Genomic DNA, 12,941 nt, shown 5'->3' with positions numbered 1-12,941 from the left:
GATAGAAGGATTTCTATCCATGGAGCACAACCTTCTCCCCTTCCTGCTGAAGCCCAAAATGTGCAGGGAGAAGTGAGAAAATCACTTCTGAAAATTGAAAAGCCTTCTATCCGCAGAAAGGCTCAAGTGGATCCAAGCCACATCTTGTGCTGTGCAAAAGGTAAGCTCTAACTTTTCCCAGGATTCACCAGTCCACAATACCCCCAAACACCACCTCCACAGTAGAATCTATTTCCTTACTACCTGTTGCTTCCAGAGGAAGTCAAGACGGGCAGTAGACTCCACCTGCTGGGCATGCAGATAAAGCGCCAAGGCAAAAAGCAGTAGGATGACAGGAGTCATGTACTGCAGGGCCACCTTCCCTTCTGCTTGACTGTGGGAAGAAAGGAGATGAGTAAAGAGACGGTATTATCTTTTTGCTCTCACATCTGCATACAGGCTGCATCCACAGAGCTGTGCTGCTCCACCTCAACCTCCAAACCAGAGTGATGTTTTTGAAGCATTCACACACAGTGGTATCCTCCAGTTGTCCACTTTCTAGACCACTTTCCCCAGACCTGCTTTGCTATGATTTTTCCTACAGGATCACAGTCGAAGTGCCTTAAGTATACCACATGGACAAGAAAGTACATTTCTGAACCTCAGGCCCACATCAGTAGCATTGTACTGTTGCCATCCCTACGCAGCCACCATTCCCACCCCCCGTATTACTGGAGGACTGTTGCTGGCTTTAAAAAATGGTAATACGCTGTATTACTATTGAATTATGCTTCAGCAACATGGCTACAACAGAGTTTTCACAATCTCATGGGGAGGGGGGAAACAGCAGGCGCAAGGGGTAAGTGAAGAAAGTATGGAGAACTCCAAAGCGCTGCCAACTTGCCTCTGCAAATGCCTCTGCATTCATCAAGACAATACCACAATGGCAAATTGTCACTGTGCAGGTGAAGCCATAGCTTGCTTGCAAACTTTGCTCCTCCAGCTTGACTAGCTTTAGCTCCTTCTCTCAAGAAGAAAGTGGCCCATTCTCTTTTGCTGTTCCTTATGTCTGGAACAAAGCTATGCTTGGCCTTCTCTGTCTCTCCTTTCCAGCCCTTCCTAAAAACCCACCTATTTCACAAACCTTTTGGCTTAACTTTTTGGCTTTCAGCCTAGCCAAGGCACAGACAGCTGCATTTGTTCAAATTTGTCCCTTATTATTACTGTTCTACACAATGCTGTCTTCTCCCCCCTCCATGCTCCACACACACACTCTTGCCTCCACAGTCTTAATTTAGACTTTAAGCTAATGAGGGCAGGTTCCATTATGTTCTGATACCATGTGAGTAACTACCAACAGTGGTAGAGCAGGAGAGAGCAACAACCTGACACCCAAAGATCCAAAGATCCTCTCAGTCCCTGCTCCTCCGTAAGCAAAAAAACAAAGGAATGTGAAATTCCCCCATCTTCCTAGCCAATTGTAATGTCAAGAAATATTCTGCAAAACCATAAAGGATAAGGGAGGAGGGGAAGCACCAGACAAAATTGTAGAAACAATAATTATAAATTTGAGTTTTCCCCCTAGAAGGGTTGGGATGGGTTGGAGTGGGATGGGCTATGGCTCGGTGGCAGAGCATCTGCTTTGTATTTAGAAGGCCCTTCCTAGGTTCAGGCCCCAGCATCTCCACTTTAAAGGATCAGGTGACATGAAAGACCTCTTATCTGAGATCTTGGAGAGCCACTGCAATGAAAGCAGACAATACTAGCCAAAGGTCTGAGAGTGTAAGGCAACTTTAACACCCTCTCTAGGAACCCTCTACTCCTACCACTGGTAGAATATGTTTTCCCCATTCAGTCCATGTATGTACCTACTTACCAGTCTTGGCCATTCTGGGTCTCATTGACAGCTACTGGCCTGTAGAAGGAAGAGGAAGCGTTTTTGTAGAAGAGGGACCCAGACCACTTGACACTCTTTAGGACTCACGCAGCACTTGAAAAGTTGGTGGAGTTGGGAAATAAATTGGGAGCCACTGGAGATTCCAGTTGTGAAGCAGGAATTAGAACCCTTAGTACTGAACACGGGGAAACATCTGAATTGCATTATTGTTTTGGTTGCATAGCATCCTGAAGATTCATAAAAGGCCCAATGTTCAACGGGGGCTCCTCCACCATTTCCTCCACCATATCCTACTTTCCTCCCAAATTCATGATTACCAATAACATCAATTTTACCTGCACAATTTGAGTATAATCAGCCCTTCCACTCCAGTTCTCTGATATATGCTCTGCTGATCTGCTTTGCCTGTTTGACCCTCTCCTTTTTTGTACCTCAGTTTCCTCCTCATTGCTATCTAAGCCTCAGTTATTCAAATCAAGTCATTCACATATCTCATTGGTCAGACCATGTAACACCTCCACTTGAATTTTTAGACTGGCTTCCCATCCCATGCTCAATACAAGTGACTGGACAAGAATTTGGGAGGTCTAGATAGAAATCTCCATTCTGCCTTGATGCTTGCTGGATAACCACCATGGGCCAGCCACACTCTCACCATACTCCGTCTCATGAGCTTGTTGTGAGGATAAAGTGGGAAAGGCAGATCTGTGTATGCCACTTGGAGCTCCTTGGAGGAAGGGGGAGATAAAAATATACATGAGACAGACAAACCCACTAGACCATTTGTATCCATGAAGGATGTAATGAGGAGAAAGAGGACTGTGTGTTAGAGGAGGGGTAGCTCTTTCCCTTACAGTGGCTTTTCTGTTAAAAACTGCTCTGCTAATCTGCGCTCTTCAAATAGAGGAGGAAGGAAAAGATATGCGTACCTGCTAGAGGGACAGCAACACATTAGAGCAATTTTTAGCAGAAAAAAATGACAGAGGATAAAAGAGCTTAGAAACTTCTCCCCCTCTCACATTGAGCTACTACTAGCAGATTATGCAAATGCATTTGGTGATATACAAGAAACTAAGCATCATGGAAAGTTTCTCCCCTCAGTCACCTGAAGGCTGCTCATTTTTTCAAAGGATTCTGCCTGGTCTGTCTTGCTGCCCTTTAGGCCTGAAACTCCCACCCTGACCCAAGACACTGATGACGTACCACTTCTCTCATTCTTCCCCTATATCTCTTTTCAAAATCCACAAACCTTCAGCTTAAGCCCTCAAATTATAGTCCTAATCAAAACATACCTAAGCTCTCAGAACTGTTTTTGAACATGTTCATCTCTTGTTACTCTTGCCCTTTCTTATTTTTCTCTCATTATCATCTCCCTGTTTAAATTCAGATTGCAAGACTCCTAGGGAAAGGATGAGGTTTTGGTTCACACTACTTTGTGAAGTGGTACATGAAACAATAATAATACATTTTTACAGAGATCTGTGGCTTCTCACTCAATTACTTATGTTGACTTCCTGTTCGGAGAAAAGTAAAATATGAAGAGGGAACGGCAGAAGACAGGCCAGATGAGATTAGAGGACCCTCCCCACTCCCAGACATTCAGAGGACATCAGAGAGGTAAAGATTGGAATTCTCCCTCCCCAACCAGGAAGGGGATTCTTACAAGGCATGAGCAACCACCAGCAAGTCATAGTTGTTAAACAGCACCCCCTGAGGGCCTTCTGCCAGGGCCAGGTACACAGCCTCCATCCCCACCAGCAGTGCCAGCTTCCCCAGGCTGCTGATGTGCAGGAAGACGGAACTCGCCAGCAGACTCAGCAGCACAGAATAAGTAAAATACTGCAAGAAAGAAGGGGGAAAGAGATACCATGTTCTGAGAAGAGCCAAAGCAGACCTTCACTCTTCTCTTCTCTCTATTTCTTCACAGCAGGCATAACTAACTGGTGGAAATTACTGCCACAAGATACAGCCACAGCTACCAGCTAAGATGACTTAGATAAACTAATAGACATTAGATGAACTCACAAAGAGATCAATAGCTAATAGTTCAGATGGCTCAATGAATCCCCATGTTCACTGTTTGACCTGTGTCTGGAGGTGAAACAAGGACAGGTTGATGCCATCATGTCTTGCTTGTGGGCTTCACCGAAACAGGACATTTAACTAAGTAGACCCTTGATATGATATGGCAGGACTCTTCTTACAGAATGTTCTTTTCCTGTCTTCAGACACTTTCCCACCCATCTTCTAAACCAGTTCATCTTCCAAGGCCCAGAAAAAGCTACTCTCATCCCAGCCCAGTTATCAAGGCACTCCACATTTCTGGGACCAAGAGAGGAGGAAACAAAATTCTTCAAGTGATAACGAAAGAACTTCTCTGAGCCCCAGCAAGATAGCCCTGAACCATGTCCACATATCCTCACAGCTTTACCCTCACACCATATCTAGCTTCCCATTCTCCTCTACACTAAATCTCTGAACCACATTTACCTCAGGAAAGCTGCAGCTAGAAACACTGTTTCCCTGGCAGGGTGGATTGTCTGATGCCAGTGAATAGTTGAGGGCACGAAGAAGGCAGGAACCCACAGCAGATGGAGTAACGTTCAGAAAATCAGCAACACAATCTTGAAGCTGGACCCGGCTGCAAGCAAACTGAGGTGAGAGGGGGAAAAATGGCTATGTAGAACAGAAAAGGAATTCACCGCTGCTCCATTACTCTGGAGCCACCCAATTCCAGCTTCTCAGATTTGTGGCAGCAGAGATATGGAAACAAAACAACTAGAACCCCTGCCACTCCAAGACTGGAGACAGACAATGGTTTGAAGGTGGAATCATCAAAATTTTGCTTCCAAGAAGCAGGGTTTGTATTGCAGTGTCATCTTAGAGACTGCTGAAAGCATAAGCTTTTGTGAGCTAGAGTTCTCTTCATGATGAAAACAGCTCTGGCTCACAAAAGTTTATGAACAGCAAAACAAAAGGGGCTGCACCAGTCACCAAGATGAAAGAAAGCAAAGACAAATGCTGATAATGTAGTGAGATGGTTAAAGTGTATTAATAGAATACTGAAAAGTTCCAATGTGTTTTGGTATACCTTCACCAGGGGAATCTCTATTTTTTTCCTACAGTGATTTTCCCAGTTGTTGTTCTGAATTCAGCAGCTGGGAAAGCACTGTAGATAAATGCACTTAGAAATCCCCTGACAAAACCATGGCAAAACACAAACGGACTTTTCCATAGTCTACTGATACATTTTCACTTTCCTGCTACATTATCAGCATTTGTCTTTGCCTTCTTTCTTCTTTATGAAACTTTAGGAGTGCATTCAATACAGAAGGTGATGTTTTCAGATATCTTAAGAAACCACAGATAAAGAAAGATCTGTGCACTTTTCAGATTTGATCAGACTTTAAGCTGGGCCAGCCCTTGCCATCAGAGGCCTGACTGCCAAGAACTTATGCACAGCACCCCCCCCCCCCCACAACCCCTCCCAGGCTTCATTGAACGTGCCTACCCCCTCATACCATGTTGATGAAGGCAGAGAAAAAGACAAGCAGAATGGCAGCCACACCAGTGATTGTGCTGTTGGTTCGAGATTGGATGATCTTGCGGGACAGCTGCTGCAAGGCGGCTGGAAACGGCTGTAGGCAGACGAGGAAGAACTGTGAGATGGAAGAGCCCTGAAATTACTACTATTCCCACCTGCACGATCAAGAACCTGAAATTGGCTTGCTTCACGGCAATGAAACAAGAGCAAGTTTCCTATCTCCCTCTCCCAAGCCAGCTAGTGCAAGAACTAGGTGCCAAGCCCAGAGCAGGTCTTAGTGACATCAAGCAAAGTTCTTAGCTAGGCTGGGCTGGTGGTGAGCAAAGAAGGAAATTATAGGGAGCTCAACTCAACCATTAGAAAAAGCCTTTTAGTTACAATAGGCCACTGCAGGTCAGGGGGATGTTCTGACCCATGATGGTTCACACATGTAGGAGAATGAGATGAGACTGAACTATACCACTTCAGACTGCAAATGGTGGATTCAAGCTTTGGATATTCCTTTGAATAAGGAAAAAAAATCCACACAAACAGAAAACTAGTGCAGTAAGAAGAAAGCACATCAAGCAAAGTGAGTGAGTAGCAACTGTTGTTCTATTTCCAAAGAGTTTGAGACACAACATTCAATCTGAAACAGCATGGTAAAGTTTAACACCTCAGTGTTCTACCACTTCATTCTATAACATACATGAATTTTTTCTCAGATATACTTCCTGTTCATATCTGCTCACTAGTCAGAGCAACTCAGTGATCCTGCTCCTGCTGCTGTCTATGGACCTGCCTTTCCTTTCCTCATATCACTCCCCTCGCCCCAGCTCCATAGGAGCCAAATTTGATATCAGGCCACCAGTACTCTTATTCAGTGTAGGAAATCCAAGCCTCCAAGAGGCAAGGAAGAAACCATGACAAAAACGATGTGGAACTGGTCTGAATTCTGCATACTCCAGGTGAAGGAATATGCTCAGGTAGGGCCCAACGCTGGGGGAAGCAAGGTCAGAGGATTCCATGGGACAACTCAAGGATCACTCATTCAGGGCTCTCAATGAACTGAGTCACTCACGCCAAGGCAGGAGTAGATGGCGCAGACAAAAAGGATGGTGGCCAGGGTGACGAAGATGCTGATGTAGGCGCCAAGCATCAGAGGGGAGCTGTGGGGAGAGGGGGCAGGATCAGTCTCAGCAACCAAAGACATTAGCATAAGTTTATTTTGCTACCTGAGTTATTGCATCATGTTGAAATGGTATATTATACAATTACAATGTGACAGTTTTTATCATCTTCTGTTCTGAATACAGTAAGAGGTACTGAGTTTAAACAGCCCTGCTACATAACGCTCAGTCTGTGCCTTCCCCACTTGAATCATGTTCCTGTTATCAGGGTCAGTTTCGCTTTGTTTATGGATCCAATCCACAGTAGACCCTTCTGGCAGAACAGACTATCCCACAAACCTTCATACCTCAGCAGTCTTTCCCCATGTATCCCTCTTTCATTTATAATACTCTCTCTCAAAATCCTCCATTTCAAAACTATCCATTTCATCGGCTTAGTGAAATCAGCCCTACCCCATAATGGCCAACTGATCAAAGCCACCAAGTATTACACCATTTTTCAGTTTGCAAAAATATATTATAAGGATTGTGCACAACACATAATAGACAATACAATAATGATAGAGGCCGGCGGTGCTAGGGCCTTTTAAAGTAACAGAAAACCCCAAGGGGCCAAAAAACCCCATCTCCAAATGAAAAGATATAAGTCCAAACTTGGAAATAGTCCAACTGAAATTCACAAGGTGGGTGACTTCATTCATTAGAGATACGTGGCACGGAGATGCTATGCATCTGCTGGCTGTAAACATGGTACGCATTGTGGAGATTTGTAGGAGGACACCAATATGCTGGGGACAACAGGCTTGGATCTTATACCCTCTTTCCACACTTTTCAAGGCAGAGGTGGTCCTCCCACTGTGGAGCATATTCCACTTCCAGTTGGTGCCTTTTGGCATTCATCTTGTGCAAGCAGAAATGCCAGAGGAAGTATGCCCTACAGTGAAGAACCATCTCTGCAACAGATGAAGAGAAGTACAGGCAGATACAGGATCCAAGTCATAATCTGTGTTTGATGCCTATGGTTACACAGTATATTGACCAAGTCTGCTGAAGAGGACAGTGGAACACCTGTAACTGGGGTTGCCAATAGGCCTGAAGAAAAAAGGTCCTATTCCTTTAATAGGGATGCTATTTACTAAGTGATGCAATATGTATATATGCAATGCACATACCATCATAGGTACATCACCATCAACATGCAAGTGTGTATTCGCAGGAAGAGTACACGGTGAACATATTCCTACATATGTATCACTCACTGAGGGAAGATGACAATCTGGATACAACAAATGAAGCAGAAGACAAGCATGGTGCAAGCCACATAGCCTCCAAAGCGAGTGTCCACCTTCTTGGAATACTGCAGTGTTGAAGGAGAAGAAAAAGGAAGTTATATCAAGGGGTTGAGGTCAACACTGAAGAGAATAGGAAAGGACAACCCTTTGTGATCCCCAGTCTGGAAGTCAGAGGGTCTACCAGCAAAGGGAAGGCACCTTTCTCTCCAATTCAGGTTTCTGGAAAGTGAGCAGGAAGCGTTTGACATGATCCTTGCGCAGCTGGTCAATGCTTCGGGCATCAATAGCACGGCCCAAAAACTCATCCACCTCATCTTCGGGATTCAGGGCTTCCTGTGTACATCGGCTGCAGGAGAGGAAGTTCCAGGTTGATAACAAAAAGGAAAAGGCACCACAAAGCAGTATGACTGGCCTATCTAATGCATTTCTCACACTGCCACAGCAGAGTAAAGGTGTCTCCCTCCCCAATGTCAGGACATCAGTTCAATGATAATGTGAAGGCACTTACTTGTCTTTACTGGAATCATCAATCCCCTGAGGTAGAAGAAAGGAGAAAAATACATTTAAAAACTTCCCTTGAATTGAAGTGCTCAAAGCAGTTGAGCAACTGTATAATACAAAAAATATTCTTAAGTAACATTTTTAGATTTTCATGTGAATACACACATTTGACAGAGAAGGGTCCAGAGACTGCTGACAGCTGCAAGGGTGTGTAATAAATCCCACACACATGTAATTAAGGAATGCTTAAACTGTACAGTTACATTAATGACTAATGATTATCAATTCAGTAACTGTCCACACTCATTGGTCTTTATTGTTAGACTCATTCACTGGAGGTTCTTGAGATTGCCAATATTTCGTTATATGTGTCAACAGTCTCAGCATTTTATACATCCACCTATGCATGGAAGGCACACAAAGTTTTCCCATATTCCCCTGAGGCCCCTTGTAACTCCCATAATGATCATCCCTGAGATTGCAGGACCTATAGAGAAGAAAAGGCATGTGGGTTGGGAGCAGGGCTGGCCCTAGGCTGTCTGACACCCTAGGCAAGTCTAACTGCTGGTGCCCCCCCCCCCAGTACTGATTACATCACCAAATAACATGGGGTGCCCAATTCAGTGCTCCAGGCAATGGCCTAGTTTGCCTAGTGGCAAACCTGGTTGGGAGGCTAGAGGGAGGAAGGACAAGGGGATGAAACTGTCTCCTTTCCTCAAGGGAACTGACCAACTCTGAGTGATCCTTGCAGGGGTCAGAAGGAGCTTCAGGAATAATCCTGTGACACCTTTCAGTGTTCCATGTAAGGAACGGATACATGCAATTCACAACAACATGCATACCAGTGGAAACTCATGAAAACATATGTTCAGTTTTGTTTGACCTTCTGGGAATACGTCCTCTACTTCTCCTCTTCTCTTCTGGTCTATGCTCTGAACTAACTCTCTCATATCCCACCCCCCTCCAGCCTGCATGAGGAGAATGACCTTCAGTCTCTTAGGCTGGTGTGTGCTTGACTACAAACTCGAGGAGCAGCAGAGCTTTCTCTGGTCTCGCTCTCATAGTTCCGTTCACAGACAGTTTCGAAAGGGAAGTGCAATAAACCTACCTGCTTGCCTGCTAACTGGTTAATGTTCAACTTATGGGTGTGCCAATTGGGTGAGAAGGAGGCCCAAAGAAAGCTTGAAAAAACTCCTAGAGAAAGAAGTAGTTACACAAATGGCCTAGGCAACTATCTTGTCTTCATTGTACCCCTGCTGCTCCAGGCAAAGGTTTCTGCTGTACAGTTCTGTTATGAAATTAAAGTAGTTTGCTCTTCCTGCAATAAGTTGGTGGGACTTGGGAGCTAAAATGACCCCCAAATTGCTGCTGAGGCCTATTTCCTGACCACAACCACTAGGAAGATCCTTGGTACAACCAGGTTTCCTGCATTAATTATGTACTTAGTATATTTTTATTCCAGCCTTTCTCCAAGGAGCTCACAGCAGCATGCATTATTTACCCATCATTTTCATCCTCATGACAACCACCCCGTGAGGCAGGTTAGGAAAAGAGAGAGTGTGACTGGCCCAAGGTCACCCAGCAAACTTAAAGGCAGGGGATTTGAACCTGTGTCTCACAGATTCCAGTCCAACATTCTAACCATTACACCAGCCAACCTTCCTATCACAGTGATGGATAGACCACCACAACAGTTCCTGTGACCACAAGGCAGTGCCATAGAGTGCTACAGCCCCCAGCACTATGGCAACAACAGGTCACTAACAATGTCATACCAAGAACTGCCCACTGGTGGCATAGTTGCCAACACCACACCAGTGAAACATCCTCAGAAACAAAACAAACCATGGCAACCAATGTCAAGCTACAAAAATCCACTAAGCAACCAATCTCATAGCAACAAATTGCAGCCTAGCAACCAACAATTAACTGCACCCATAGCAATAAAATGACATGAGACCAAGGACTGTTGCTTAGTAACCAGCAAATTGTGGCACTATGCTGAAGTGCACCTTAAACAAGTGCTTTAGAATTTCAATCTTTTAAAAATCTAAAATTATGCAAATTTAAGATTGCAAGTCATTTTGCATAATATACTTTATTTGCATTTCACTTCATTGGCATGAGTGTAGGGAAGGTACTGAATTTATATTTTCTTTTTTTACAAATAAGGGAATAGGGTCAGAAAGGATGGGTCTCGCAGACTATTTTCCTGGGGGTTAATTATTAGTTTGTGTGTGAGTGCATGTGTAGCTAGATTTGATTTCTCATTTAATTGCCTGGGTTTTCAATAGCTGCTAAAAGGGAACTGTATGTTTCTATATTCTACCTTTTTCTGCTGCAAAATGCTGCAAAACTGTCTTTACATCTGTAACTGCTGCAGATTTTATTAAATTAATGTAGTTATTGCTGCAGGTTTTGTTGGTCATTATTTCACTAGTTGTCAGTTTTGATTTTTACAGCCAGGGCCTTTGCCAAGCTTGTTGGCACCCTAGGCTGGGAGGGTGGGGGTCGCCCCCTCCTTCCCAGGTGACTTAAATCAAGCAGGAGGGCACCCAGGAGCAGCCACTGCTGTTCCTGTGCCCAAGAAAGGTCCCAGCAAGCAGCTGATCAACACGGCCAGCACCTGCTCCTGGGTGCTCTCCTGATCCTGCGTAGTGCTGGCAGAAGCAGCCAGGTTGGCCTCCCTCTCCATTTAAAGAGCCCACAGGTCTTTAAATTGCACAGGAAGGGCAGTGGCTGCTCCTGTTGCTCTTTCTGTGTGATCCGAATAGCTGGCAGGGGCAGCCTTCAAGCACCTTTGCTGCAACTTGAAGGCCGCCCCCACTGGGAATTCAAATCTCACAGGAAGAGTGGCAGGAGCAGCAGGTCAGCAGGCTCTTTAAATGGAGGGGGAGGCTGGCCTGCCTGCTTCTGCCGGTGCTACCCATGATTGGGAGAGTGTCCAGGAGCAGGCACCAGCATCCCAGTCTTTTTAAAAGCCCCACCAATCAGCTCCTGGGTGATTTAAATCTCCCAGGAGGGAGGGGGCGGCTCCCACCCTCCCAGGGAGTGGCCCCCCCAGGGTCACACCCTAGGTGACTGCCTAAGGTCACCTAATGGGCACACCGGCCCTTATTACAGCTTACTCATTGACTGATTTTTTCTCATGCACTGGTTTGAGACCTCATGGTTACTGTGACACATATAAAGACTGGAAAGGTGCTTCAAATTTCTAGGAACCAGCTTTCACACAAAGCAGACTCTGTTTAAATCCTCAGATACCAATATTAAACTTCTAAAGGCACAGGGCACTGACAAATAGGAGTTTTCCAGTGCCAGGAAAAGGCAGACAGCCAACAACAGAAGAGAATGTTCAGAAGCTACCTGGGCTGCAAACAAGTGACACATTTAAACCAGAGTTTATACTGAGTTTGATCAAGCCAAAGCTTGCTGGATGAACCACTAACTTTGTTTAGTAGAAGGACCACAAACCAGGATGCTCAACTAGAACTAATCCCAGCTTGTGAATCCTGGTTTGTGATGTTAGTTGTTTATGTTAGAATGCAGGAATCCTGGCTTAATCCCTCCACCAGTGCACAGAGTCACAACTGCTATGACAAAAAGAAAAAAAACAGACAAAAGATCCTGCTACTCTTCACTGGCTGCAAACAGAACCTGTTTGGAAAACCGTGTTTGACAACATCCTCTCATAAGCTGCATTAACCACAGTTAGTTCAATAAATGTTACTTTAAACTAACAATTGTTAACTGGAGTTTCAGAGTACATCCAGCAATTCCTGAAGTTGCACCAACCAGAGCTGGCCCATTTATGTATTCAAGGAGCCCGCTCATATGCAGTTTAGTGAGGAGGAGGAGGAGGAGGAGGAGGAGACTGCAGATTTATACCCTGCCCTTCTCTCTGAATCAGAGACTCAGAGTGGCTTATAATCTCCTATATCTTCTCCCCCCCCCACAAAAGACACCCTGTGTGGTGGGTGAGGCTGAGAGGGCTCTCACAGCAGCTGCCCTTTCAAGGACAACGTCTGCCAGAGCTATGGCTAACCCAAGGCCAATCCAGCAGCTGCAAGTGGAGGAGTGGGGAATCAAACCCGGTTCTCCCAGATAAGAGTCCACACACTTAACCACTACACCAAACTGGCTAGGTTGACAGCATGTGCTAATCCAAACTAAGTCCTTCAGATGCAGTCAGGTTCTATAATGAAACTGATGACACCCAACATTAAGGGGCCTTAGTGCTATAGAACACATATGTCAGGCATTCCATTCCTTGCAACCCCACCCTCAAAACCAGAGTTACTACACCTCCGTTCATATTCAGTATGGCCACTGGTAGTCAGATGAACTCTTCCATGGGCCATCAACAGCTTTGAGGCTATTCATTTAAGGGTGGTGGGGAAAAGGGAGGCTCAGAAAATGAATGTGTTGGGGAGATGACAGGAAGGAAATGGGAAACACTCAGGGGAAACAAGATTCCACTACTCCTAAAAATGTCAAGAGGAAGAGGCAGGAGTGTGGGCTAAGGAAGATAGTTGCCACAGCCACACAAACACTCATAGTGGAACAGGGAAGCAATTTTTATTCTTAGAAAAATCTAGAGGGAACATTCTACTTTCTAA

The 12,941-nt window shown here is 45.0% G+C and overlaps 1 protein-coding gene across 2 annotated transcripts in view; it reads right to left on the bottom strand.

Annotated features, from left to right (window-relative positions):
- ADCY6 (adenylate cyclase 6) overlaps window positions 1–12,941 on the bottom strand; it is a 61,555-nt gene that overhangs the window by 12,714 nt on the left and 35,900 nt on the right. For both annotated transcript variants that reach the window (XM_060251988.1, XM_060251986.1), the window contains exons 11-19: window positions 8,330–8,355; window positions 8,020–8,167; window positions 7,789–7,886; window positions 6,481–6,568; window positions 5,398–5,514; window positions 4,367–4,528; window positions 3,540–3,715; window positions 1,856–1,894; window positions 244–373 (exon numbers count right to left, since the gene is read on the bottom strand). In XM_060251988.1, coding sequence (XP_060107971.1) covers window positions 244–373; window positions 1,856–1,894; window positions 3,540–3,715; window positions 4,367–4,528; window positions 5,398–5,514; window positions 6,481–6,568; window positions 7,789–7,886; window positions 8,020–8,167; window positions 8,330–8,355 — 984 coding nt within the window. The remainder of the gene's footprint in view (window positions 1–243; window positions 374–1,855; window positions 1,895–3,539; window positions 3,716–4,366; window positions 4,529–5,397; window positions 5,515–6,480; window positions 6,569–7,788; window positions 7,887–8,019; window positions 8,168–8,329; window positions 8,356–12,941) is intronic.

Source organism: Heteronotia binoei, chromosome 13, assembly GCF_032191835.1.
Source record: "Heteronotia binoei isolate CCM8104 ecotype False Entrance Well chromosome 13, APGP_CSIRO_Hbin_v1, whole genome shotgun sequence".
NCBI classification, from domain to species: domain Eukaryota; kingdom Metazoa; phylum Chordata; class Lepidosauria; order Squamata; family Gekkonidae; genus Heteronotia; species Heteronotia binoei.
Note: the sequence above shows the minus strand (reverse complement) of the source record. Positions and strands in the feature narration are given on the sequence as shown.